The sequence below is a fragment of the Aulonocara sp. 'chitande type north' Nkhata Bay genome, linkage group LG11 (assembly GCF_057382095.1).
Source record: "Aulonocara sp. 'chitande type north' Nkhata Bay isolate Kocher_YH1m ecotype deep benthic linkage group LG11, A_spYH_male_GT1.1, whole genome shotgun sequence".
NCBI classification, from domain to species: domain Eukaryota; kingdom Metazoa; phylum Chordata; class Actinopteri; order Cichliformes; family Cichlidae; genus Aulonocara; species Aulonocara sp. 'chitande type north' Nkhata Bay.
This window is the reverse complement of record NC_141354.1, coordinates 1,636,777-1,664,293: the sequence shown is the minus strand read 5'-3', so window position 1 is coordinate 1,664,293 and position 27,517 is coordinate 1,636,777. Positions and strand designations below refer to the sequence as shown.

The window sequence follows — 27,517 nt, the reverse complement described above, 5'->3', positions numbered from 1 at the left end:
CTGAAGCCATGTTTTCCACTCTTACAGTGCTGCTTGGGAAGACTGCAGGCTCAGTCTCATTTTAAACACGTGAAAAGTGGCTGCAGTTTGATTTACTTGAATAAGCCACAGATGCTGACTTGTCAGACTCAGTTTAACTGAGGGTCACACTGGGAGCTGCGAATCACATCAAGGCCCAGACATACATAGCTTACTGATATGCTTTAACGAAGAATTCCTGTATCACATGGCCCACATGCAGTTTGGTTTTAACCAGAGAACAAGAAAGGTTTATTACCCTTCATCAAATTTACCAATAAATTTTAACATTACATACCTACAAGAAGACTACCACACAGCCAATTCACAACAACCAGTTTCACAAGCCTGAATATAACAGCTACTACCAGATATTTAGTAAACCAAATACATCCTGTTGTTTAAGCAAAGCGATTAGTCTTTACATTTATTCTTGGTGTTTTCATTTTAAAAAGCCAGAAGTCGTAATCGTTTAAAGAGCTTTGGTCGTGTAGTTTACCCGTACCATACATCTGCCTTTACGAGACTATTTCTGTTTTCAGATGGATATACGAGACACTCTATACACGAGGGATGTGCAGATCCAACCTTTTCTAATTCTTACAAGATAGCAGAGGAAATCTTTCTTTTATGGTCAAGACAACAGAATTACTCTAAACGCAAAAAAGAGTAAAATTACTAAATAGAAATGTATCAATAAAACAATTACCAGAATCAAAATAAATTAAGCAGCTGTTGTTGTTCTGTCTCCTGCTGTCAGTGCAGTGCTGCTGACAAAGAGAGGTCATAGAATTGATAAGAAATGTTCAACACTGTAAATTAGCTTGATCCAAATAGCTCTTTACTTTGCACCTGGTGAGGATGTAACGCCAGTGTCAATCTCTGTTAACTAGTTTATTAGCTTGGTGGTGATGTGGACTTGTGACTGTGTAGCTTTCTGCATGGATGGGCAGAAATGTGTTTAGAACCTAAAACTATGTATGGATTGGTTTTAACATTTTTGAAGAGCCCCGCTCTTGACTTTGACACATGTTCGATCAATGAAAGGATTCAGCTGAACTCTTTGTGCAAAAATGATTTAAAAAAAAAAGCAAAACTTGGGCAATATCACAGATCAGCTTCAGTTTGAAACTGAAATATTTGACATGTCAAAACCCCTTTCTGATCATTTCCAGGTTGATATGAGCATGATAGAGGCATGCTAGAGTTTTAAAAGTGCTCTTGGACTTTAGAGCCTATTTTATACTTGAGAATTTGTTAAAGGATGTCAGCATGTCCTTAGCATGTGTAAATATGGAAAAAGGTAGTTCACATCTATGCCTACCTAAGTGGGGGTTGGTGGGGGCGTAGTGGGGGGAGTTCCATTCCCATACATATGTATGACCCACAGTGACCTGTGAGGCTCTTCCATCAGAGTGAACCTACTCATCCATCTCTGTTTCTTTTTCTCCCACTCTGTGTCTCTGTCTCTGAGTCACAATGCAGTCACCATCCCACACTGTGTGGGGAGACAAGGGCTTCTGATGTATGAGAGTGGTAGAAAGCGTGGGAAGAATAAATCGCATTGCTCAGAGATTTGTGTGTGCGTGTTTGCTTCTCTTTGTGTATGTGCCAGCGGATCTTACAGGTTAGTGATCCCTGGACACATCTGAATATGTTTCATATACCAGAGCATGCCGTACGGGCTTTAAATGGAGCAGTTTAATGCATTCCCAAAGTAACTTGGAGAAACACTGTGAAGAAAAACAATGAGGCATTCATCAACTGCGGAGGGAACTATGAAGCTGCAGAGAGCCGAGGACACAGCAGAGCAACACAGCGGGGGCGATTTTCAGCCTTAATAGTCATGTGGGGGAAGGTTGAGGAGGTGGGGAATCCACTCAAGTCTGGGGAGGAAATAAATCCGGAGGCTCATGGCAGTTCCCACAGGAGCACTTTAGCCTGATGCTCGACATGTTAGGGGACTGGGAGGAAGACAACCTGTAAACAGTCAAAGTACTTTTCAACAGCACTCAGCAGTTCTTTAACTGTTGTGGAAATCAATCAGACACACACACAAACATGGCTGAACTTGCAGCTCTGCTGGTGGAGACTTCTAAAATAATTACACTGAGCTGTCTGACAAGCAAAATCACGAGGAGTCGCACAAGTGCCATCGAGGCTCTATCAGCAGTCGTCTCTGGCAAAGATGGATGTATGTCGAGTAAAAATAAATAAATTTAAAAGCCTTATTTCACTGAGACGTCTGTCAGACTGGAGGAAAAGTAACAAAAACCATCTGATCCCTGTGGTGAAAGACCTTTTGAGGCTTTTCTTATCGTTCCCTCTGAAATGGGGCATCCATCTTCGGAATTGAAATGTCTGGTTGGCTGACCTGCACCTGAAACCAAAGAGCAGTCCTCATGATATGTATTTATAGACATGGGGTTTGAGAGGAGAGTTTCGGGGATGGCGATGCTGCAAAGTCAAGGGGTGTAATGGCTTGAGCTCCTCGGTAAAGGAGATAGCAAAGGCTTATGCTGATTCGGATCTGTTAAAGTGTGAGGGATTAACAGTCTAATTGGTTTGAGTAAATTTACAGTGGGAGCAGAGTAAAACCTGACTTTGACTAACACATGAGGTACTCGCTCTTTTCTGACGCGCATCACTGAACTGTGCTGGCAGTTTCACACATCGGTCTTATATTTGAATAAAAGTCTGAGTCACATTCTGACAAAACTGCATCTGAGTAGGCTGGACACGGAACATTTCTGATACACTTCTAGTACCGCTCAACTTCTTCTGAATCCCCACAAATTATCAGGAAAAAAAACATTATGCTATATACCAATCTGAAAACATTCTGACCACTGACAGGTGGAGAGAATAACACAGCATAGTACCTGTGGGATATATTAGGGAGCAAGTGAAAAGGTGTTAGAACCAGGAAAAATGGGCAAGTGAAAAGATTTGAGTGAGTGGGACAAGGGCTGGGCTGTGATCACTAAACCACTGGGTCAGAGTATGTTCCCATTCTGCACTGATCAGTATCTGTCAAAGGGGTCAAAGGAAAGAACAGTGGAGACCCAGTGACAGGGTCATCGGCACCTCATTGAGACACGTGGAGTTTGAAGGTTGGCCTGTGTGGCCTGATCCAAATGACAAGCTATTGTAGCTCAAACTGCTCAAAAAAGTTCATGCTGGTTCTAATAGAAAGGTGTCAGAATACACAACTCTATACAGTTTGTTGCGTATGGCCTGCATAGCCAGAGAGCAGTCAGGGTGCCTATGCTGACCCAACAATGGACATGAGAACATCAGAACTGGACCATGGAGTAAGGGAAGAAAGTGGGCTGTTTTTTACATCAGGTGGATGGCCAGATGTATCTGCACTGCTTACCTCAAGAATACCTGGCACCAGGATGCATGTTGAGCATCTGAGGGGTGTGCTGGACGAACAAGTCTGATCCATGGAGCCACCCACCTCACAACTTAAAGGATCTGTTACTAGGGATGGGTATTGATAAGATTTTCATGATTACGATTCCATTTTCGATTCTGTTTAACGATTCGATTCTTTATCGATTCTTTTTAAAAAAGGAGAACACTAAGGTCGATTAGCTTAGAACTTTGTTTTATATCTTCTCTTTGAACAAGATAGAAATTTAGGAGTAACATGGCCTTATAAACCCAACAGTGACATCTTAAGAGATCCAGCCTACGGCTCTTCAATGGGGTCCCCAGGAAAAAAAAATTGTAAATGTAAAATAATAAAATAAATATTCTTCTGTAGCAATAACCAAGTATAACATAAATTATTCTGTAGCAATTACACAAGAATATCCAGTAATGTCCTTTTTACCACAAACTTAGTCACTGCTCTGTGACATTCGTCTATCCTGGCCTGAAAGGAGACGCTACCGGTAGACTGCAGTGAGAACTGCCAGCATCTGAGCCAGACTCTGTCTGTCAAGGGCGGATCTAGCAAAGGTTAGCCAGGGGGGCAGGTAGGGCATTAACAGGGACAAGGGGGGCACAAAGAAATACTTTTCTTTCTTATTCTCATTTAAAATGTCTAGCTTTTATTAAATAATTATCTGACACTCAAAGTTTTAATTTAATGTAAAATGAATAGAAGTCCATTACTGTATATAGTAACTTTTAAGTCTAACATATACCCTAGTAAGCTGTAGTACTTTTTCCTTTGGGAAGGCACCATCTGTGCAGCCTGCAATTCTGTTAGAGAAAGATGTTGAATCTATTTAATATTTCTTGAAAAATAATTGATTTCTGTGCATTTTTTTTCCCCACAATGCATCAAATTAATGTTGATTACGTCGATTAAGCATCATGAGGTGGAGGGTAAGGGGTGGTTCCGTATTTTTTTTTTTTTTTTTTTGCTGGGAGTTGGAACCCTATTAGTTAGGTTGCTTAATATTTACGCTAAGTACTCTTTAAAATATCAGAATAGGGAGGATGTTGCAGGTTTAAGTTTATTAGATTGATCATTATTGCTGAACTATGAAATTTTTTTTGCATACAGGTATAACAGAATAGCTTTAGTGTTGTTGTTGCTTTAAACTTGAGTATGAACTTATACAAAATGCAGCAAGATATTAAAAAAAGTTTTATTGATTAAAAAACACTATATAGGATTCATATCGGTATCAGCAGATATCCAAATTTATAATATCGGTATCGTATCGGACATAAAAAAGTGGCATTGTGCCATCTCTACTCACAACCACACCTTTGTGCTTGAGATGACCACTGTGATGTTACAGAGAATGTGAGTAAAACGGTCTGAAATTGAATGTTTAGGAAGGATTGAGATACGGAGAGCTCAACACTTGACAGTGTGTTTACTTGGCATGTGAGGGAAATGTTTGCTAGTATGTCTGTCATAGTGATAAATCACTCATGAAGGAAGCTAACAGAGCTTGAATTAACCATTAGTGTGAGACAAGCTACCTGCTGGTTACTAACTTAGTTCATACAACAGGGTGCTTCCTCTCCACAATGATAAATGTCCTTTTTATTTTGATACTGAATGGGATGCCCCACAAACAAACTTACTCTGTCGTGATATTTTCATAATGTGCTTTGATTGGCTAACAGCAGCAAAGGAGCATTTAAACAGACAAAATTTGATTGATTCACTTTGACAATGCTTGATGTCAACCCATTCAAAATGAATGAGGGGTAAGAGCGCAAAATCCTGAAACACATGAAATCTTACCTTGGAGCAAGCCTTTCAGTTCACAGTGATTAGTCGGACACACTTTGGCTTCATTATTGAAAACTTTGGCAGCGTTTCAAACAACGATGCATTGTGCGTGACAGTTCCAGGATGTGTTACGTAGTCCATCGTTTACGTCAGTCGTCTGTGTCACACACACATAAGTTCACTGCTCTCTTTTCACTCACGTTACACATTCAAACTTCAAGTTTATTTGCTTTTACTTCATTTGTATACCTGCGGTGAATGTGATATGGGCTACAGCTAAATCCAACACAAAGCTGCTGTTTCTGTCATGGTTGAATTCAGACTGATATAATATTAAGGCAGGCATGCAGAAATCATACGTGGCAGTTTGGGAGTGAGGTGTTAGGATAGCACACTGGTAGTCCAAAGATTGTTAGTTCCAGAGTCAGATTGTTACAGTAGATGCTGGCATGTATGCATGTTATTCTGCATAAAGTGCCCTATTTGGAGTCAACAGTCTTAATTTTGTTAATGCTGGGCATTTAGTTTTAGTTGGATTTGGAGGGAAGTCTTTGAATAAATGAATAGAAAGAACACCACCTGTGTCTGCAGGTGCTTCAAGGGAATTACACAGTGCCCACACTATATGCATACAGTCATAAAAGAAGGTGTACATAGTTATAAACTCCTGAGATCAAGAAGATGACGTGTATAACACTGAAGCACAACAAGATTGAAACAGAATCAAAACTTTAAAATGGAAAGCCCCATGCAACAAAAATCAAAGCGCTTTGGCCGGGGTTTAATGGCATGTAAGACTAACAGAAAACACAGTTTAATCTCAAAGGCAAGTGACAACAGAGACATTATCAAAAGCTCTATTTTATAATATTATAGGTGATGTCATAGGTCTTTCTGTAGATGTCCAGACTAGGGATGGGTACCGGTATAATGGCACCGGTTCTGACATAAACGGTAGTAACCAGACCGAAAAGCAGCGCACATTTCGGTGCTTTATTTCGGTGCTTTTTTTCCCCTGAGATGTCTTACACTTTGAATTCTAGCCAATCATTTTACCTTTCCAAGGATAGTAGGCGGGTCCAGGTACATACGTTCTTTTAGAGCAGAGCTACAGATTAAAAATGTCCAAGGCGAAGCGGTCAAAGTCTGGCTGTACTTCACAGCAAAAGATGCAAACTCAGCAGCCTGCAACAAGTGCTTTAAGCTGATACTGTGATGCTGTGCAAAGGAGGTAACACCTCGAATCCGATGAAACACCTGGTGACGCATAGCGATTTATTTTTAAAGCCGAGAAATGCACCATATTTGATAGCTTGCTGCAAGACCTCACACCGAGCGCATCTACTGCGGGTATGTTGCCTGTTATCGGACCCAGAGTTAGCAACATTCCCCGAGAACCCAAAGATTAGCGTCCTGGCCCCTAGCCCTGCCAGTGTAGCAGAAATGATGAGGATGATGATGCAACAGCAGCCGTTCTTCTCTGGGTGAGTCGCTTAACGTTGTTCGTGTGTAATTTACGTTGAGTAGGCTAACCACGTTATTACATTAATGCATGTAAGGTGAACTAGCAAACATAATCATAGCTACATGCGGCTGTCTTCTTGTTTGATGGCAGATACTCCCTTCACCCTGGCCAAAAAGGCTAAAATGACCAAAGAAAAAGAGGGAAACAGCTAAACATGAGAGTTTTTTGGACAAAGTTTGTGTTTTTTCCATTGTTTAAGCACTGCTTCCAGCCAAGAGTGATACCATATATGGCCCATAGCTGCAGAAAAGGCTAACATTGTTATCTTTTTACAAAAAAACAGCTGAACATGAGAGGTTTTTGGACAAAGTTTGTGTTCTCCATTCTTTAAGCACCGGTTCGAGCACCGTTTAAGCACCGGCACCGTTTCAAAAGTACCGGTTTGGTACTGGTATCGGATAAAACCTAAACAATACCCATCCCTAGTCCAGACCAGGTTATGTGTCAAAGAATGAGATTTTTACATTTGTTTTATCCAAAGCCTCAGGCAGACTGAATGGAAGGATTCCAGAAAAGGAAGAGCAGGTCTAAATCAAGCTGTCACTTCTTTTTTGAAAGGGATCTCAGAGTATTCAAGCAGGTCTTCTGTAAAATGGCAAGATGCTGCTGCTGAGGTTGCTGCAAGTCAGGCTGTTCTAAATGTTGTTAACGAATAGATAGAAACTGAGTATGTTCAAGCAGAAGTTAAATAAAGATAGCTCAACAGGGGTCAGAAAGTAAAATGTTGGTAGGGAAAGAGACGCAGAAGAGATGCAATGAAATGAAGAAGAGAAAGAGAGGAAGAGAAAGCTAAAATCATGGCTGAAATAGAGGAAGAGCATCCTTGGAGGCAGTTAAAGATCTCACTGCAGCACGTGTGAAAATGCTGGAGTCTGACCAAGTGAATGTCATGCAAGAGGACATAATGCAACTTGAGATTTCTGTGGATAATGAAGTGCATGCTCCTACAGGCTCTTTGCCCCTCTTTCTTCTGTGCCACAAGTTGTGGCCACTTCTTCAAAGAAAAGTCTTGCAGAACTTGTTTAAGTGCTGGCAGAAGCTTTTAGTGCCAACAGAATTCCAATTCCTGAAGCTACAATATTCAGTGGAGATCCACTGAAATACAGTGACTGGAAACTCCTTTTGAGATGCTGATTGACCAGAAAAACATTCAAGACACAGACAAAATCTATTCACTTTACAGATATGGGAGTGGATAAGCCAAGAAATCAATTACTGGCTATATCCTCCTTTAGCTGAATCAGCTTATGTTACTGCAATCAAGATATGAAGATATGGACACCTAAATAGGTGAAAATTGCTTACAACCCTCTTATACTGCTGCAACCACTGAAACAAGGTTAGGCTTAAAGATAAAAACCTTCAAGACATTTGAGCTTTTCAGCAAAGGTACTCGGGAAGTTTCAGTGAAAAAAAACACTGCACCTATTGTGTGTATTTTTTGTGAAATGACTGAGCATACCTTCTCCAAATGTAGGAAGTTGATAGAGAAAGCACTTGCTGACAGAATCAGATTCATTCAAGCAGAAAGGTTATGCTTAGGTTGTTTCAAGCATGGCCGCCACACAAAGATCTGCAACATTAGGAGTGTTTCCTAATATGCGCCACGTGTTGTGTGAAGAACAAACCAGAGGCAAACAAAAATCACCACAAGCCAAGCAAAATCAGACTTAAGAAAGAGTGCAATCAACTGAACATCAATAAATACCTACAAGTGTTACTTTAAAAACAGTAACTTATCATGGAGCTAAAACATAAATAACTGCAATAATTTCAGTCCTTCATTCATTCACAGCACAACTAGCACAAGAAATAGCAGAAGTTTTAAGTCTCAAGAACTACACATATAAGAGTAAATTATCTACAAGTCGATCCAAGACTGACATTACCTAACATAAGGATATCTAGTACCTATCTAGCACCTATCTAGGTATTACGGAGGACACAAACTTCATGATAGACATATTTCGCGTGGTGATACAGAAGAGGTCCCTGAGAGAAAATGACAACAGCTTGGCTTGCTGTATTTCACATCATGGGGTTTCTCACCCAGGGAACATGCATGTGATATCTGACTGCTCTGCTTAGTAACGTCTTTCGGTAAATATCTCTCAACAACCATCTACTCACTGGTCCAGTGTTCACAAACACATCGGTGGCTGTCCTTTGACACTTTCAGCTTCAGTTTCAGCGACACTGAGACAATCTTCCACTAGTTTCATATCAAACAAGAATATTTGAGATTCCTGTGGTGGGAAAATGGCAACTTGTAATATGCTGTTTATTTTAAAATGGTTTCACCTTATTTTAGGTCTCCTAAGGACCAGATGACTTTAAAATATTAACTATCCTTAGAATTGAAAGAGGATTTACTTTCTTCTTCACAAATCTACTTTTCTGAGACAAACTAAAATTGTCCTAGCAGTAATTTGCTTTCTTATTTGCTTATTACCTTATTATGTTTGCTCCACGTTTTGATGGAGACCTGCTCAGTGTTACCATTGTATTATTGTCCTCTTTATTGATATGCAGTATTACACAGCTGATGTCATAACCTGACATGAATCTCTTGTAACTGCACTGTCACGTCGATGTGGCCAGCAACTACTCTGATTGGCCTATTCAGTACTGTTGATTCCTCCTACGCATTTCCTGCCACCTATTGAATTTACCAGTGAGAGATTAACAATCACTGTCTCAACGTAAAGAATAATAATCATTGCCTTAAAATAATGACTCACAGATGTCAGCAAATCCTTGGGGGAGAGTGGAAAAACATGAGGGACAAATATGTTCCCGAAAGGGAAAAATGTCCCAGCATTCTATTTGTTTCTATCATGGCTGAAACCGCATACATGTCATATATCACACACCACTGCTTTACTGTCCAGTGCCAGTGTGAGCATTGTGGCTCTTGATATGTCTTCCCTGTCTCATTTAAACAGAACCCTGAAAATACTACTTTACTGTGATGAAAAAAAAATCTATGTTTTAATATTAGGCTAGTGTTCCTCCTCAATTGCATTTAGTTACTGTGTTTGGATATCATTTGAACATAGCTGACAAGAAATGGCTCAGTGTGGTGGGAGGAAATTGTGTAAAACCAGCAATCAAAGATACCTCGAGGAACTGTTAACACACCTAAAACAATTTTAGCTTCCAATGAAAAAGTTAGTGTCCCATGATTCTCTAGATGCTCTTTCAAAGGCCCTTTATCTCTGAAAGAGTGGAGGAAGCCAGGTGAGAAGTTCTTGTCCCTGTGAGTGTTCGAAGCATTTTCACTTCTTGTTAGGTGATTAAGACTGTAGATATGATTATTACAGGTTGCGACAGTTATTTTTGTTAAAGCTGGCTGACAGTACAAAATGTCACTTACAGTAATGAAGAAACAGAAAGTTATCAGCAGAGATGAGAGTTGAGAACTGGTGTCATTTAACCCTTTATTTAAAGGGCCCAATTTTAAATGATAACTCCATAACAATTTGGGCAAGAGACAAAATTCAAACAGGAGAATGTGAGCTTTGCAGGCATATTTGGAGTATCATTGCAGCACAAGGCATCCACAAAGTACTGCTGTCTGAACATGGACAGAAAAAATCAGCTCTGCCTTCATGTTACCATGTGCACTTCAAATCACTGTACTTCTCAACCAGTATAAGAAAATTCAAATGAGTCCTGTGTGATGAGAAATTTTTTTTTCATTCTACAGCCAAAACAACAAAATTGTCTGTCAGGCCTGTATAAATCTTGGTCAGTTTAAACAGCTTTTTGATTCCAAAATAGTCAAATCCATCGGCATTACAAGCTTATCACAGCCTTTTTTTGATGTTGCTATATTTTGGGAACAATTTTGCAAAACTCACTTCTGTTGCTTGATTTGATTAACCACTGTAGACAGTATTTCAAGCAAATATACATCCTGGGTCTTTGATGTGTTAGAACAGGAAGCTAAAGATTTTACTTTTTGCTTTTATTCATTTATTTAAATGCCTATGAAGCCTAACAAGTCCTTGCAAGTGACGACAGAAAATAATCCTCATTTCCAACCATAGTCCGATCTCTTCTTGCAGTGTCAAAGACATCATTTCCACACCCTTGCATTCATGAAATGATAGCTGGCTCTAGACCCAAGATCTGTATTGCTGTTCAAAACCTCTAAAAACCAGTACCTACATACACTGAGACAATTCTTTTTTGATTAACATTTGCTACAGAGGTTAGAGGTCCTTCTTTTCTAAAACAAACAAACAAACAAGACCAAACTTCAAACTTTTGCTTTTTTAAAGGCTTACACCTGAAACCAGGATTCGGAGCAGAATGCTGCTGACTTGCCATGCAGGTTACTGCTTGCTCAAAGTCACCAGAGACCTGGGACTGGCATGGGGAGCTGACTGGGTGCTGGGGGTGGGGTTCAGTGCCTGGTTCACTAACAGGTTAAACTCCTCACTCTACAGAGAGAGAGTGATAAATGTCTTAACATGCAGTTGTGTTAAGAGTTTTATTTGTTGGGTTTATTATTTATGTTATGTAGAAGGCAAAATTGTGCTAACAGTGAATGCAGCAAACTATTTGAAAAAAATCCCTATTTAATAATAAAAACTATTTAATAATAATCAATTGCTAAATCTTTATTGCTCTTGACAAGGAAATGTCATATAAAATAATAATAAAGAATAACAACAAAAACATCACACTAGTCCAAGTCTAGTGACTCTGTGGATAAGTGTGTGTGAGCTGCTGCCATCCCATTTAGATGAGGCAGAAATAATTTTTTCACAGGGAATCTATTTGCTGTTGCATGTATACAGTTACAATAGTTCATGCTCATATTAAATACAGTCAAAGATTCAAATCATGAGGTAACAGGTAATTCCCAGAAGACAAGAGTTCAGGATCCATCCAGAATTCCTAATGTAGCATCTCAGGTGCGCGTCACTTGTGAGAAAAGTAGCTCCACCAACTTGCTTATCAAACTTGTTCTGTAGAAGGAGCAGTTGGCTTAAATGTTGGGGGACGAGAGGTAAAAGTGCTCGTTTCAGACAGAGGATAAACTGAGGAGCTGCATCAATGCTCAGTGCAACATAAGGATTATTTGGAACTATTAATGTTGCTCGTGCAAAGTTACTTTAGTGGCAAAAAGATCGAACTGGAAATTAGTATAATGTTTACAATCTTTGGCATCTGAACAGACACCAGACCACCAGCGACACATCTACAGTAGGTTTAGGGGCAGGATTACACCCAAACACAAAAGCTTTCAGCAGAAAACCTGTGATACCAAAATAGATGTATGACATATTCTAGTTTCTGAAAAGTTGCCTATTTAGAAAGTGGCTAAAAACACCCCAACCTTAATGGTTTGCTAATGCCATGGTGGTTATTACGAGGTGCACATTTGTACCTGAATGATTCTTAAGACCTGCGTTACAGTTCAAGTTTGATAAAATACACAATCAGAGCTTTAATTTCGTAATGCGAAGGTTTAGAAATGCTCCTTTGACACTGCGATACAAGCCCTTTGTTCTCCCTTTCACAGGCCATGTGAGAACCATTTACTTTGGCAAACGCCATCCTATTCATTTAGAAAGCCTCTGTTAATTATGGCAATATGCAGTCGATTATAAGATGTAGTTCATGTTGGTACATTACAGCCAGTCAGGGCAGAGCGTCAGTCTGCTGAATTTAACAGCATATTGTCTCTAAGAAATATCACATAATGAAATTTATAATCTCCTGCTGCTGCAAATGAAGACACAGTCAATAAAAATAAATGTGGGAGCATAATTCCCTGTTTTATGAGAACGCTTTCGCATGCACATTTTTATTCTCGTAGGACACGGTGACAGCAGCCTACCATTCTCTCCACTTCTTTCATTTCCCTTCTTTCGTCTTATCTGTCCGAACATTTTTTCCCCTCTTTCTGTTCCTGTCTGCCTTCATCTCCGTCTCTCCTCCCCCCTCCGCTCCCCCCTTTCACCGCCTGTTATCTCTGCCATGCAGTTGACTGCTTCTGTCCTCTGGGTGTCAGCATTCGCCTTATCCTTCATTCAGCCACACAGCTTTGTGTGAACCCGTCACCACATTTTTCTGCCCGAGTTTCATGTTTTCCTGATTATTGCCTCCTGTCCTCTTGTCTCTGTCTTTCTTAACATCTTCACTCCCGCTCTCTGACCCCCACCCTGCAGCTGCCTACTTGTTTCCTCAACAGCTGTCAACATATTTCTATTTTTTTCCTTTCCATCATAGCTCTGTGCACACATGCACATACTTACTCAATCAATAAGTCTGCAGTAACTGTAGCCATAAGAGCTTTATGTGTGTGTGTGTGTGTGTGTGTGTGTGTGTGTGTGTGTGTGTGTGTGTGTGTGTGTGTGTGTGTGTGTGTGTGTGGTTAGTGGCAGCTATTGATGATTTCAAAGGTGCAGAAACTGGAGCTGTAACAGGAGATGCCCATCCACTTATCCCATCACTCCAAATAGGAGGTGAAGGTGACTTTCAGGAAGTTCATTATGGACCCAGCAAAAGCGCATGATTCACATGCACGGAACTGCACGGCCACCGATACCCCCCAACACACACACACGAGTGCAATGAAGGGGAACGTGTGTGTTTTTGGAGACAAGTGAAGGTCAAAATAAAGAGAATGTTTTGGAAGGAGGGGCGAGTTTAAGGAATACAGAGGTGAGTTGGACTCTGCAATCAGTCCTGCTACCAGGGAGCGTGCTGACAAAAGACCCCATCTGAATTATTGAGAATATAATGAAATGTCCTTGCAGAGGGAGAAAGACAACACTGCATTACTCTCCTCCCATCGAACCCACATCCCCAACCGCACCCCATCCCCTCCTCACCCTTTCTGACTCTGATTACTGGGAAGAAAAGGGAAAAAGGAAAAAGAAAAGAAAGTTCACAGTCTTGTCATTTCTTCCATTTTTCCCCCTGAAAAAGAATGAATCTTATCTGTAAATGGACCCACCCCCCTCTTTTTCTCTTGCCTTGACAAAGCCTTCATTCGACAGAAAAAACGCGCCGGTCCCCTGCTCCAAACTGCAGTTCATGTTTCTCTATATTCATGAAGCATATTTGTTCACAATAAACCCAAAATGATTCAGGAGAGTAGCTGAAGGTTATTATGTTTCACAAGGCTGGCTTTAGTCCCCCAAAAAGAAGGACTTTGAGAAAAAAAGTGAGCGTTTGGTTCTCGTGTATATCTACTCTTTGTTCAGCAGGGACACATACCAGATGTCTAAATACCCAAGCTCTGTCAGCTTTATTTCTTTCATTTAGCAACTAATAACAAAGATTTTTTAGCACAATTAAAAGCCAAAAATCATCTATTAGAAAAGGTTTGGGAAGCGTTAGGGAGCGTATCAATGAAGCCTTCAAGTGCACTTGTAGTTTTTAGTTAAATATGTATATTTTCCTAATCCTGTGTGGTTTGTTGGTCACCTGGTAGATCAATCATTGAGTCAGTACTCTTGTTGGATTTGGTGTAAATGTACCGGCAAATAAAAATGAAAAAATAATGACTTTGACAGGGAACTTATTTAGGGGGTACAAATAGCAAGGTCAGGGAACAGAATTTCAGGGAGCTACGAGGTGCTCATATGAATTTTATATGAGGTCAGAGGTTTGCTCCAGTGTAAAAAGAACTTGGAGACACAAATAAAGGTTAATAGATTGTCTCCTGAGATGATCTATCAAAAAAAATAACAAATATGTAGTTTTATTCTTTAAAAACCAAAGCTCAAGGTTGCTATAACGGCAGGAATTGATGCGTTTACTGGGGAGTGTTTTGAGACACAGATTAATGCACAGTGAAGTGCAGTGTGGCTTACACAATACTGTGGAGCTCTGTGACACAGAGAAATAAGATTATGTATCGGGATTTGGTATATATGCAGTACTTGTTAGTAGATAAATTCATTGTTGCTTTGGCTCCTTTGATTACTTTTGTTGGCGATAAGAAAACTACAGAATGTTATCCTTGAGTAGGACAGCATGCTGTATGAATCAGGCTCACTCTGTATCTCACTTTTTATTCCTCTTTGAATTCTGTTTTCTTCATTACTCCTTTTTCTTTCCTTACTTCAAATATGACATGTTGTCTCAGGCGTTCATGCGATAACAGCCCTAGATGACGGCAACATCTCGTTGTCATGGTAATGACATTCCCCTTCTGGTGACTGGACTGGCACTAACACACAATGGCAGCTCTCTTAGTCTAGCCTTCTTTTTTTTGCAGCATTTGCCACCTACTTTACACAGAAGTGCACTAAAAACCTCCACAGAACACACTTAAACTGATTACATGTCATCACATGAAAGGGGTCAGCCGAACCCAACAGAGAGCATTACGTGTTCAAGTGGACAAAATGCCATGTTAGCTCGTCCTGTGGAATGTCATCAAGTGTCATGATTTGAGGTGTCTGTTCTGCCATTTCCTGTTATACCGTGTAATCCCTGCTTTAATAGGTTACCATCACATTTTTAGCTAACCTGTGTCCTGTGAGTTAATTACTCAGCCCAGGATAAACACTCCTCTGTTCCACACAAACCCTTTAGCCATTTTCTGCAATTCTGTGCTTTGGTCATTTTCTAGCATTTTCTATTCCTGTTTGGGATGTCTTTGAATATTGTTATTTTGTTGTGTTCCTAGTCTAGTTCTTGTGACCTTTTGCCCTTTTTTGAACCTTGCTGGAATCACCTTTAGCTCATTGCACTACAGATTTACACACTGGAGCTGGTCCCTGGTAAAGTGTGTCCTGTGTTTGGGTCCTAATCACTCTGAAGTTATTACACAAAAACATCAGTATCTGATTGTGCTCATGTGCTCAGTCAAGTTTATGTATTTTTATTCCTTCTTTTTCTAAGGCCTTTAATGTTTCTGCTCTTGTTAAAGTGCACATACACTTATGACTATATGTATCCAGAACTGCTGTTTAGTTACCTAAGTAGTCGTAGTAGTAGTATTCTGTTAAATTTATTAACCGGATGGAGAGTTTCTAATGGTCCACTGGACCATTTCTGAATTAACTCATTTAAGACTTTAGTCAGTTTAAATGGAGAAAAGCCTTTGAGCTAGTTTGGGCAGATCTGGAGCTACACACAAACATGCTTCACTCTCCTCACATCATGTTACCAAACACCCCCTTCCAATTTGGAGTCCTATTTATGCTTTAAATTTTCCATCACTTCTTCTGACATATTAATGTCATGGTTGACCTGCATTGCTCCACGCTGTCTCAACCCCTCCACCACCCGAGCATCCACCTGTAGCCTTCAGGGATGTTTACTCATCACACCCCAGTTTCTGTATATATCATATTTACAGAGTGACGAGCTTGAAGCTAAAAAGCAAACTAACTTCATTTTTCTGCTCTAATAAAACGTGAATTGTGTGACTTTATCATTGCTTGACAAACAAACTCATTCCAAAGCAGTGCAGCTTTCCAAAAGTAGTTAAGAAAACGTATGATACATAAGAATCATAAAGACAGCAACTTTTAACCCAACTCTTTATTTATAAACTATAAATAATAGAATGAAAATGACGTGCTATTTGTGTAGACTTGGCAATTTAAAGAAAAGCTGCATTAGTTATGTACTATCATTCATGTATAAGGTACAAACACACAAAGTGCTTGTGAACAATGGTAATAGATATAAGCTGTGACATGCCCTGAAGTAAGAGTACAGTCAAATTTCTTTTGCTGTCTTCACAGATAAATGGAAAATCCAAATGAATGGGTAACTGTACATCCAGTTTTCACCTTCTTCTTCTTCTTTTTTTTTATCAACGGTCTTTGTAGTTATCATCAAATGTTCAAGACAATAGTGTACCTCCTGTGCAGACTATAACAGCAGTGCCTTAGTGGATGCTGCCCCAGTGACAAGCAGTTGTAGTTCTCATTGAAAAAAAAAAATTCTGAAAAGCTGTTTCAGCTGTTTTAAACCGAGGATAACGTATCTCTCATTTTCTGTGCTTTATGGAGTAAGCACATTCTTACTCCAGAGACACGTGTGGTATGGATCTATAAGATCTTATTTCTAATTCTATCTATGCATTAAATATCCTAAATTGTTTTTCATCCTTCACACAACCCCATATCACGTAGATGCAGATCATTTTGTCCCCAGTACTCAGATACATCCCAGTATGAGTTAAAATCTTCTCTTTTTCCTTTCTATTGAGAATCACCTTTGTGTCACATTACACTTTGTGTTCTTCAAGATGAATCCCTCTAAGTGGTTAAGTTCTGGTCTGGTGTCACCAGTCATATTTGTTTATTTATGAGGAACCCCATTAGCTTCCACAACAGTGGTTGCTAGTCTTCCTGGGGCCCAAACCATCAAATACCACCAAATAAAACGTTACACAATGAGTTGGATGCAAATTGTCCACATAATTTGGCTCTTAGATCCACAATAAGGTTTTACAATTCTGAAAATGTAAACATGTGAATATTAAAAATTATATAAAAAAGCAAAAAACCCCAAAACAAAACACTCAAACAAAATACACAATTTCCATTACAAGTGACATTACCCTCTACAATTTTTACAAATAAATTAAAAACTGCCTAAATAGGCATATTGATGTGGGTATCAAAAATGCAGTCTCCACACGGTGTCTTATTTTGGAAATTGACTGAGTGCTGTGTGCATTCCTGGTCTGATTTCCTGGCTAGCTAATCTGCTCCATGCAGGTTGTCACAGCAACCTCAAAGACTCTAAGCAAAGCAGCACTTGTGGGATTGCTTCTTAAATGAGCTGAGGCATGTCATGTGGAGTCCAGATCACTGCTTTAAGTGGCTATGCTCAGTTTCTTTCAGTTTGCCTTGCAGTTTGTCATTGTGGCTCATATACATGAATTAATGTTTACCATAGTAACAGAATGGTAGCCCTGCTTGTAATGTGTATTATTTCATGTGTCACACAACTCCCACTCAAATAACCTGAAGGGGGGTAAATGTAGCATGTTAACATGCACAGAAGAATCAGCATGTTGGCTCAGGGAGTTGGAATGGCTTTATTACTGATTGGCTGCACTCCAAATCTTAGGACATGGTCCTCAGCAGGAAAAGGGTGGAGTGCCCACTTCAGGTCAGGGATGAGTTCCTGCCCAAAGTGGAGGAGTTCAAGTACCTCTGTGTCTTGTTCATGAGTGATGGGAGAACGGAGCAGGAGATCGACAGATGGACTGGTGCTGCAGCTGCAGTGATGCAGTTGCTGTACCGGTCCATCGTGGTGAAGAGAGAGCTGAGTGTAAAAGTGAAACTCTCAATTTACCGGTCGATCTACGTCCCTACTCTCACCTATGGTCACAAGCTGTGGGTAGTGACTGAAAGAACAAGATCATCGATGCAAGCGGTGAAAATGGGCTTCATCCGAAGGGTGGCTGGCCTCTCCCTTAGAGATAGGGTGAGAAGTGCAGCCATCCGGGAGGGGCTCAGAGTAGAGCCGCTGCTCCTCCACGTTGAAAGGAGTCAGTTGAGTTGGTTCGGTCATTTGACAAGGGCACCTCCTGGGTGAGGTGTTCCGGGCATGTCCCACTGGGTTAAGGCCCTGGGGCCGACCCAGGAATTGCTTGCTGGCCTGGTAACACTTTGGTGTTCCCCCGGACAAGCTGGAGGAGGTGACTGGGGAGAGGGAGGCTGCACTGAGTTGAGTTGAGATGTTTTAAGTTGTGTTCCAGTACATACTGTGAACTGCACTGAACTGGTTATCCACTGAATGAGTGCAGTCACATGATCAAATCCAGTTTCACAGCCATAAGTGAACACTTGGACCCCACCAGGTCAGTCTGCTGACAGCAAACAGATATTGACTGTGATCGCTGGTGCTGCTAATTTCATCTCTGAAGGGAAAGGAAATCATTTACACTTTTTTCACTGCAATTTGTCTCCTTCAATCCATAAAGTTTGACTCATAACACTGTCATGGTGAGATGACACACAGCTGTAGAGGAATCGAGGTGTGTGTGCATGTGTGTGTGTATATTTGACTCTTTCGACTGAATCAAGCGCTCTCCACAGTGCCCTCCCTCATTCAGGGCCTCACCCTAAAGGAAACTGATTTGCAAGTAATTAAAAACGTGTGTGTCTGGATGTTGGCCAACTTCATGTTCTATTCATGCAGATTAATACATATTTGCCATCGCCTGAGGGGGCTGAAAGGCATCTGTCTGTGACGTTAAACATTTATGAGCATGCAGGACACACACAGTGAGAGAAAGAGAGACAGAGATATTCTGACAGTGCTCTGCCTGCTCCTCCTCAGATCAGCACACATCTTAATGGAGCACATTAAATCAGAATGGCCAAACAGGGAATTTCAGAGTGACAATGGCATTCATCATATCTCTGTTTTAGAGGAAAAAATCTCCCCTCAGATCCTCCTTAGCTGCTAGATATCATCAGTCTGATGCAGGTTACTTTTTTGTGTGCTAAATTGTGTTTTTTAATGCTGTGGCCCCTTTTGGATAAACCAGATCCTTCATGTGTATATGGATAGTTTGGTAACTAATTCTTGGACATCAGACCCTTGACAGATGGTGACAGTGACTCTTATTTCCATTGCACTGTGGTCTAATGATGGAGGACGTGTATCTACACCTGCCTGCTATATGTTCTCCCCATATGTCTGATGAATGCCAAGGCACAGTGTCCAAAAGAGATCCACACAGACTTGCAGTGCAGGAGTGCTTCAGGCAGGCAAAACTTTGCCCAAACGTGTGTGTCCTGTACGACATAGCCTTGTCAACACATATCGTCTGCAGTGGCCGGTCCAGGCTTCTTTTGTGTAATGTAAAATCCTAACCTGTATCAGTCATACTTTGTTCCTATTGGCTCACTCTCTAGTTTTATGTTCACTTCATGACTAAATTGCCGTCTCTGTCTTCAGGATTTTTCCAGTGTGACTTTTTGTGGACGTGCTACTCAATACTGGACTGCACTTGGACTTTGAAATTAACCTTCTTGCCCACTCAAGAGTTTGCCTACCTGTTATTCATGCAACTCATTATTCATGTAAAGCTCAAACTCTTGTGCCTGGGTCCATCCACCTTGAGTTCACTATGACAAATGAACTTCTCAAACTAGCAACATGGACTTTATGTAGAAGAGAGCAAGGTCTGATCCTCTGCTTTACCTCCTAACCTTTGTTTCCCTTCAACTCACCTTACAGTTGAGATAAAAAACTAAAAAACAAATTGAGACCTGGGGAGATCTTCACAAAAGATTATTTTGCCTGTCACCTTTGTGAACATGGCTTATGAAACTTGGACCCTGGAACTTTCTAGGGAGGATTGTTTTTCAGTTGGTTGTCCAACTTGGTGTGCTGCAATATCCTGAAGATGCTTGGACGTCAGTAGTTTATGTGTTTTGTGCATTCGTATCCCAGGATGTCAGTTAATGTTGTTTTGTCAGATGTCGCCTGTATCTCCCTATATCAGACAAAATGATGGCCCTGTATGGTGCCTTCAAGAGCCTTTCAACTTTAGGTACAAAACTTGGTTAGATCTGGGGAATGGTTGTTGTTTCAGTAAAATCTGCTCCTTCACAATAGTAGCAGTAATAGCAGTTTTGTCTCTATACATTTTTTTTCCTTTAAGCACCATTAAAATAAGGAAAAGCCAACCGAGCCAGAGAATGGATGGCTACATTCTTTGTTCAAGAAACATCAGGTTTGCTGTTATTTTTAATATAAAGAAGAGAGGAAGTGAGTGCTCTGTTTACACCTTCATTATACTCCTACCTAGAGGCCTAGTAGTGATTTTATCTGTTCTCAACAACCTACAGTGCTGCTCATATTACACATACAAATATATAGATAAATGAAAGAACTCTGTCAGCTGTTTCAGTATTAATTAATAACATTTATTGTTCTTGCTGTGAGTTGAAGGGAAACAAAGGTTAGGAGGTAAAGCAGAGGATCAGACCTTGCTCTCTTCTACATAAAGTCCATGTTGCTAGTTTGAGAAGTTCATTTGTCATAGTGAACTCAAGGTGGATGGACCCAGGCACAAGAGTTTGAGCTTTACATGAATAATGAGTTACATGAATAACAGGTAGGCAAACTCTTGAGTGGGCAAGAAGGTTAATTTCAAAGTCCAAGTGCAGTCCAGTATTGAGTAGCACGTCCACAAAAAGTCACACTGGAAAAATCCTGAAGACAGAGACGGCAATTTAGTCATGAAGTGAACATAAAACTAGAGAGTGAAGCTTAACATTACAACTGCAACTTAACAATCTGGCGAAGGTAGATGGAAGAAACCACTGTGATGAAAGATGACAATCCTGATCACTGTCACTCCTTCTAGCAACCGAACCAAATACTTTCCTAGGGGCTAGGCTAGAGGTTACAGGAATCTATCTAACAGCAGGCAAAACAGCAGGTTCTTTCAGATATTTCACATTAATCCCTAATTGTTAATCAATCAATGATAGAAAAACCTTTGCTCTGCTCCAGAATCAATTAGAGCCTGCAGGGCTTGCATGTTTTGACCAAAACAAACGTTTGCTAGTAACTGTAAACTTGGTGGGGGATTTGCCTTAGCTCTGCCTGTCGGTACAGCTACAGTTTCTGATGGGTGTGCTCTTTTTTGTTTGACTGGTCAAGTTGCAACAAAGTGAACGGTCTTTACAACTACTGCTCCCTGGAAAGGGGAAAATTTCTTGGGGACCAAGCATCCTGCAAAGGAGGTGGTGAAGGCTTCAGTAGAAGTTGTGGTTGGAGGTTGATGTGAAGTATTGTCAGCAGCTGGAGGTTGCAGAAGAGCTCTGATTTGGGCAATGGGCTTTTGGAACGTCCTGAAATATATTCTTTTTGCATTGGATATAGTTCTTGTTTATGTCAGCTAAGCATTATTCCCTGGTTAGTGCTAGCATTTTGAACTGTTGTTGTGTCTGCAGAACCTTAGCCTGTCAGAACCTGTCTGTGAAGGTTCTCAGTCATCCAGGTTATTGTAGTCTAAGGAGCTTGGAAAGAAAAGTGTCTGCACTTCTTTAAGTGGCTTGAAAAGCAGCTTGAGGTAGTAATACAAAGGATAACTATTCTGACAGGTAATCACTGTTGCAACTCTATGAACTCTTAAGTATTAGAAATAGACAGAATTTTAGAAATTACTTTAAAAGCTAAAGGTTATAGTAACCACCTTAACACTGTGTAGAAATGTAACAAGGTTAATTGCTGATTCTAACAGCGCCCGTCTCGATCCTAGCTCATTTTCACGTGTTTTGATGTCATTTTATATTATGTTTCGTGTTTAAGTCCTTTTTGGTAGTCTTAAGTTGATTCTCTAGTGTCTAGGTTGTTCCTGTTTAGATTTGGATTATTTAGGATTCCCCCTTGTGTCTTTGCCCTCTGTGTCGTCGTCTGTGAGGCTCTGATTATATTTATTGTGAGTTCTTGTGTTTCCCTTGTGTTTCATTTGGTGTTCCCTGCCTGTCATGATATCAGTGCTTCCCCAGTCATGTCTCTGTCTATCTGCAACTCTCTGTGTGTTCCCATTACTTCCTGTTTTACTTTGGTAGTCTCCTGTCTGTGTGCACCTTGTTTTGCTTTGTTTCTCTTATTTTGAAGGTATCTTGTCTCGTGTGTTATGTTTAGCTTTGCGTCCTCTGTCTCGTTGTGTGTAATCTGCCCCAGTTGTGTTCCCCATGACTTTCCTGTTGTCTCATCATTCCCTGTGTATTTAAACCTTTTTCTTTTCTTCTGTCCAGCATTACGATCTTCCTCATACCTGTCTGTGTGTTCTGTCTGCCAAGCCTATTTTGTATCTTCAAGTTTAGTAGATTTTTTTCCTAGTGTTCAGCATTAAAGCTGCTTTTTGAGTTACTTTTCACATCCTGGACTCTGCATTTGGTCCTCCATTCCTGCCTGCCACGCACAGTTTATGACAGAAAAATTCAAAAATTCAAAATTCTACATACATGCAAACCTTGTCATCACAGTATGCTTGACTGACCTAACTCTTGGAATGTAGGCTTCCCAGTATGAGGTAGGGCTGTGTTAGCATCATTATGGCATACATTTTGCATCTGTTTTTATTTGTCATTTTTTTAAGATTGGAGATGTTCAGCTCCAAGCTGTGTTTCTTCCTACACACTATATGCCTTGGCAGCTCTTCAAAACTGAAGCTTTGCACAGAGGATTTGAAGATCACTCTCCATTAGATGAGCTCAAAAACACATGGCATTACAAGTGAAAAACACTGCTGCTAAGTTAACACACAGTAAGTAACCACTACTGTCTGTGTGTCTCCAGGTGGCTGGAGTGTGTGGGGCCAATGGGCACAATGCAGCAGCGAGTGTGGTGGAGGGATCCAAACCCGGATTCGGACCTGTCGGTCACCTCCGGAGGAGTCGTACCTGTGTGAGGGCATAGTGGAGGAGGGCCGGCCCTGCAACTCGCAGTCCTGCACTGGTAAGCTCCTTATTCTTCGTGTTCATTTTTCTATGTCTGTCAGTGAGGGTGCTTTAAGCTCTGTGGGTAAATACAAGTATGTGGTGTGTCCAAACTGTGCTTTTACAACTACTTTTTCTTTACCTTTCCTTTCTTAACATCTTGTTCATGTGCTTATGTATCCATTCTCTGTAAGTCAGAGTTGTGACTTAAAGAGTGCATGTTGGAAAGGGGACTTTGATCGATGAAAAATAAGAATGACATGGTCAGGTTTTTAGGCAGTATGTCAACATCATTAGCCCACAAATGACTAAAGGGACATGAAAACAACATCAGAGTTCTGTTTTATTGAAGCCATTTACCAAGAGCTGCAATGTTTCACTGGTTAGAGCTTTCTTTATTTGTACAGAACTGGCGGTGCATGACTGACAGCTAAAAAATCAGATTACACTCATTACTGTTGATGTTATTGCATGTCTTTTTTATTTAGTTATGCCATCACAAGGAACATTATACAACAGCTGACAATATAAAGAGACTACTGCGCACACACACAGCACACTAACACAGACAGCACAACACAAGTCCCAAGTTTGGCTGATGCTGTTCTGGGTGACCAATCACGTCACGGTTGTGTCCCAAATATAAGGCATTAATGAAGGAGCTCTGGTTGCTAACCCCCGCCCCTCCTTCCCCCGGCCTTGCCTCACCCCCCTTTAGGCAAAGGTCGCCATCTCTCTCGCAGCCAATCGCTTCGCTCGGTGGACAGCCGCAAGCGTGATGATGCAGACAAGCCCCGCAGTGGACAGCAGAGTTCTCAGACAGGTAAGACAACGGGACGCAGAGGGATCCCATGCATCAGTCACTGCGGCAGCTTGGGTGATAGCAGCATATCACACAAAAAACATGACACCCACAATAGAGAGAGTTGCATTCACTTACAGCACATCTATCAAAATCTCCCACAGTAGTGCCTCGTCCGCAATGGACTAATTCCAACATGGACCCTGCCTGAACATGGTAAAATTGTATTTTTGTGAAATTATGGCAGGACATGGTCCCCTGTCTGTAAAACAACACATCAAATGAAGTCTTCCTTCTAAGTGATACTCCACCCAAAAGTTCAACAAATTTGGATCTTATTCATGCTTTATTTGTGAGGAAGACAAATTTCATTTCTGTCCTTAACCCTTTCATGCACGAATTATGACAACCTCAATCAGGATTTTTTTTCTTAAGTATTTTTATTCATCTTTAGGCATGAAAAAAAGATTTTTGAACTTCATTTTCTTTTAAACATGTACTTTTCAAAAAGTTTTGTACATGTCCACTTAGGTGGACAACATACATTTTGACTTGTGAATTTGACAAACGAATGAACAATATACGCTGTGTGTTGTGTTTATGTGCAAGTATACCATCAACACTGACACAAATACAAGAAAACAGCCTTTGAATAGCTGTCCACTGTAGTGACCACTATGCGTGAAAGGGTTAAAATATAGAGCTGGAGAGTAGCCTAGCTGAGCAGTGTTGGATAGAGTTCCATGTAAAAATAGCAGGTTGCATTACAAGATTATTGCCATTTACAAGCCCATATGTTATGTTATGGTTTACATTTTCCTCCTGGTGTAATGACTTTATTTCATTGGATAGTCAGTTTTCATTTCTTCCTCCCACACAATGGGGCAACAACGAACAAGGAAACACTGTAACATATTTATTTACTATATATTAAAAAATAATATATTTAATTGGTTGCTTATTTGAACATTCAACTAAATCGCATTATTACAATGCGTAATCCTACTTTGTCATAGTTATACACCCACCACTGTAGCATAGCTTATAAAATTAGAAGTCAGTGGCAGACACACAGTATTTAATTACTATGGTGGAAGTATTTCCCCACGAATTCCAAACATACACGGTGACATTAATATGATATTGTAACCACAAACCTTCAGAAGGTTCCTGCACTCCTGGAAGCTGCTCTGGAACATAACTACATAACAAATGTTTAGATTTAACTGGATCTCAACTCTCACTGCTAAACTGGGCTAATCACCTCCAGAGTCCACCTGTGGCTGGGGTTGTTGAACCCTGACCAAGCTGTCACAGGGCAAAAGACATGGCACACCCTGGACCACAGCTATTGGTCTTTGGAAAACAAGACAACATACAAAGCCACTGAGATCTGTTGAAGATACGGGGGTAAAATTTACAGCAAAGATAGGTTTTGAGTGGAGTATTACTTTTATTTGCTAATTGATTCCCTACTTCCTGTTTACTTCTTTCCCTGCTTCCCACCTGAGACTGCCCACTTTTCCCTTATTGGTAAAGTGACCCACTGAAGAGGCAGTCGTGGGCAGTGAAAAAATCGCTGACATATCCAGAGTCATGGGCATTAATTTCCACTGGAAGTCGATGCCAAGGATATGACATCAGAAACTCAGCGAAGGAAAAGACCAGCAGCAGACCAAAAGCTGGGGCCCATTTCAGGGGCTGTCTCCACTGAAGGACAACATTTGGGAACTTGTGTAGAGCCTTAGAAATTTAACTTGGACAGGAAAATTTCACTTTCTTGTCTCTATTCTGTAGTGGATTTGAAGACTGACTAGGCACCATTATCTTTGTCTGCTAAAGAAAGGACATTTATCAACACCTTTGGAACAGATTCATATACTAGTCAGGAAAAATTACGCCTTTAATGGAGGCAGCCCTTAAATGCAGCACAGCGAGAATGTACCCTTTATCAGAGCACAACCCTTCCTCTTTTGGCCACAGAGGCTAGATCCTGCATGATAATTAGTTATGGTCCTGTCCTTTCCTTTCGCTCCTCTTTTTTCCCCTATCCTCCTTTACCCATCCCTTCCTCCTCAGTAGACTCAGCTTCAGGTGAGGAGTGGTCATCGTGGAGTGTGTGTTCTGCCACATGTGGGGAGGGCTGGCAGAGTCGCACTCGTTTCTGTGTGTCCTCCTCCTACAGCACCCAGTGTAGTGGGCCACTGAGAGAGCAGAGACCTTGCAACAACTCTGCTGTTTGTCCAGGTAAGCTCCCACCCCCCACCCCAAAATCCCTCCTGCTGCCTCCCTGTGCTCACCCAGCCCTCTCCAGGACCCTGCCTCACCCTTACGAGACCCACATGATTCAGCGCCACAGTTGCAGCAAGTCTGTGGCCTATGGGACAACGTACACCTCACCTCACAAGCATGACTGGGTTTGCGGTTTTAGAGATTTTAGGATATTCTCACACTCTCATACAACCAGAGCAGACATACTGGGAGACTCCTAAACTTTGAAAGTACAGTGACCACATTGAATTAGCACAGATTATCCCAGATAACTGCCCACGGTTCACTGTGGCAGTGAAGGTATTGTGTTGTCTTGGTGTTTGTCTGTCTATAAATCATACGCTAGCTGCTCTGATTGCAGTGCACGGAGCGTGGGACGAATGGTCACCATGGAGTCTGTGTTCATCTACCTGTGGCCGAGGTTACAGGTCTCGAACACGAACCTGCACCCCTCCGCAGTTTGGGGGAGATCCATGTGAAGGGCCAGAGAAACAGACCAAATTCTGCAATATAGCAGTCTGTCCGGGTAAGGACCTCAGATGTGATTTGATTTCTGAAGATTTTCATGGTAATGTTAATAATGATTTAGGCCACTTATTAGATTATTTAACATCATGCCAAACCCCCACCACTTGCACTTATGTACAGTGGGGCATAAAACATACAAATTTAACAATCACTCCCACCTCACACAGCAGTAAGCCAAGTGTGGGGAGGTGAAGAATAAGAAGAATTCAGGTTATCTTTATTCCTTAAGCAAAAAATGTAGTTGCTGTATCTGCATGTTTGTGAGTGTGAACATGACATTATCTTACATGTGCACAAAGGTCTGACTGTTTCAAAAGTCTGCGACTATGAACGCTACTGGGCATGCTGTTTTAGAGTTCTGAGCACAACCCTGGAAACACAAAACTAGTTTACCTAAAACATACTTAACCTGTACTTTGTCTGTTCAAGCAGCTATAAGATGCTCCAGTAGAAAAAATCATGTTAATGTGAAAAGTCTGCTCAAGAATTGGAACGGTACAACTCTATTTATGGTAAATGGCAGAGGTGGGACCAAGTCATTGTTTTGCAAGTCTCAAGTAAGTCTCAAGTCTTTATCCTCAAGTCTCAAGTCAAGTCTCAAGTAATGTCAGGCAAGTCAGAGTCGAGTCTCAAGTCACTGGTGTAAAAGTCCGAGTCAAGTCACAAGTCTGAAATTTTGAATTTCAAGTCCTTTCAAGTCTTTAAAAAAAAAAACAACGAAAAAATAATGTTGCAGTTATGCTAAATGTAAATATTAG

General features: G+C 40.8%; 1 protein-coding gene across 10 annotated transcripts in view; it reads left to right on the top strand.

Moving 5' to 3' along the window:
- The window catches only part of adgrb1a (adhesion G protein-coupled receptor B1a), a 210,769-nt gene that overhangs the window by 75,859 nt on the left and 107,393 nt on the right, over nucleotides 1-27,517 (top strand). For 7 of the 10 annotated variants that reach the window (XM_086310179.1, XM_086310171.1, XM_086310173.1 and 4 more), the window contains exons 3-6: nucleotides 23,019-23,177; nucleotides 23,877-23,981; nucleotides 26,040-26,207; nucleotides 26,593-26,757. In XM_086310179.1, coding sequence (XP_086166305.1) covers nucleotides 23,019-23,177; nucleotides 23,877-23,981; nucleotides 26,040-26,207; nucleotides 26,593-26,757 — 597 coding nt within the window. The remainder of the gene's footprint in view (nucleotides 1-23,018; nucleotides 23,178-23,876; nucleotides 23,982-26,039; nucleotides 26,208-26,592; nucleotides 26,758-27,517) is intronic. The other 3 variants (XM_086310181.1, XM_086310175.1, XM_086310178.1) reach the window with 2 other exon arrangements.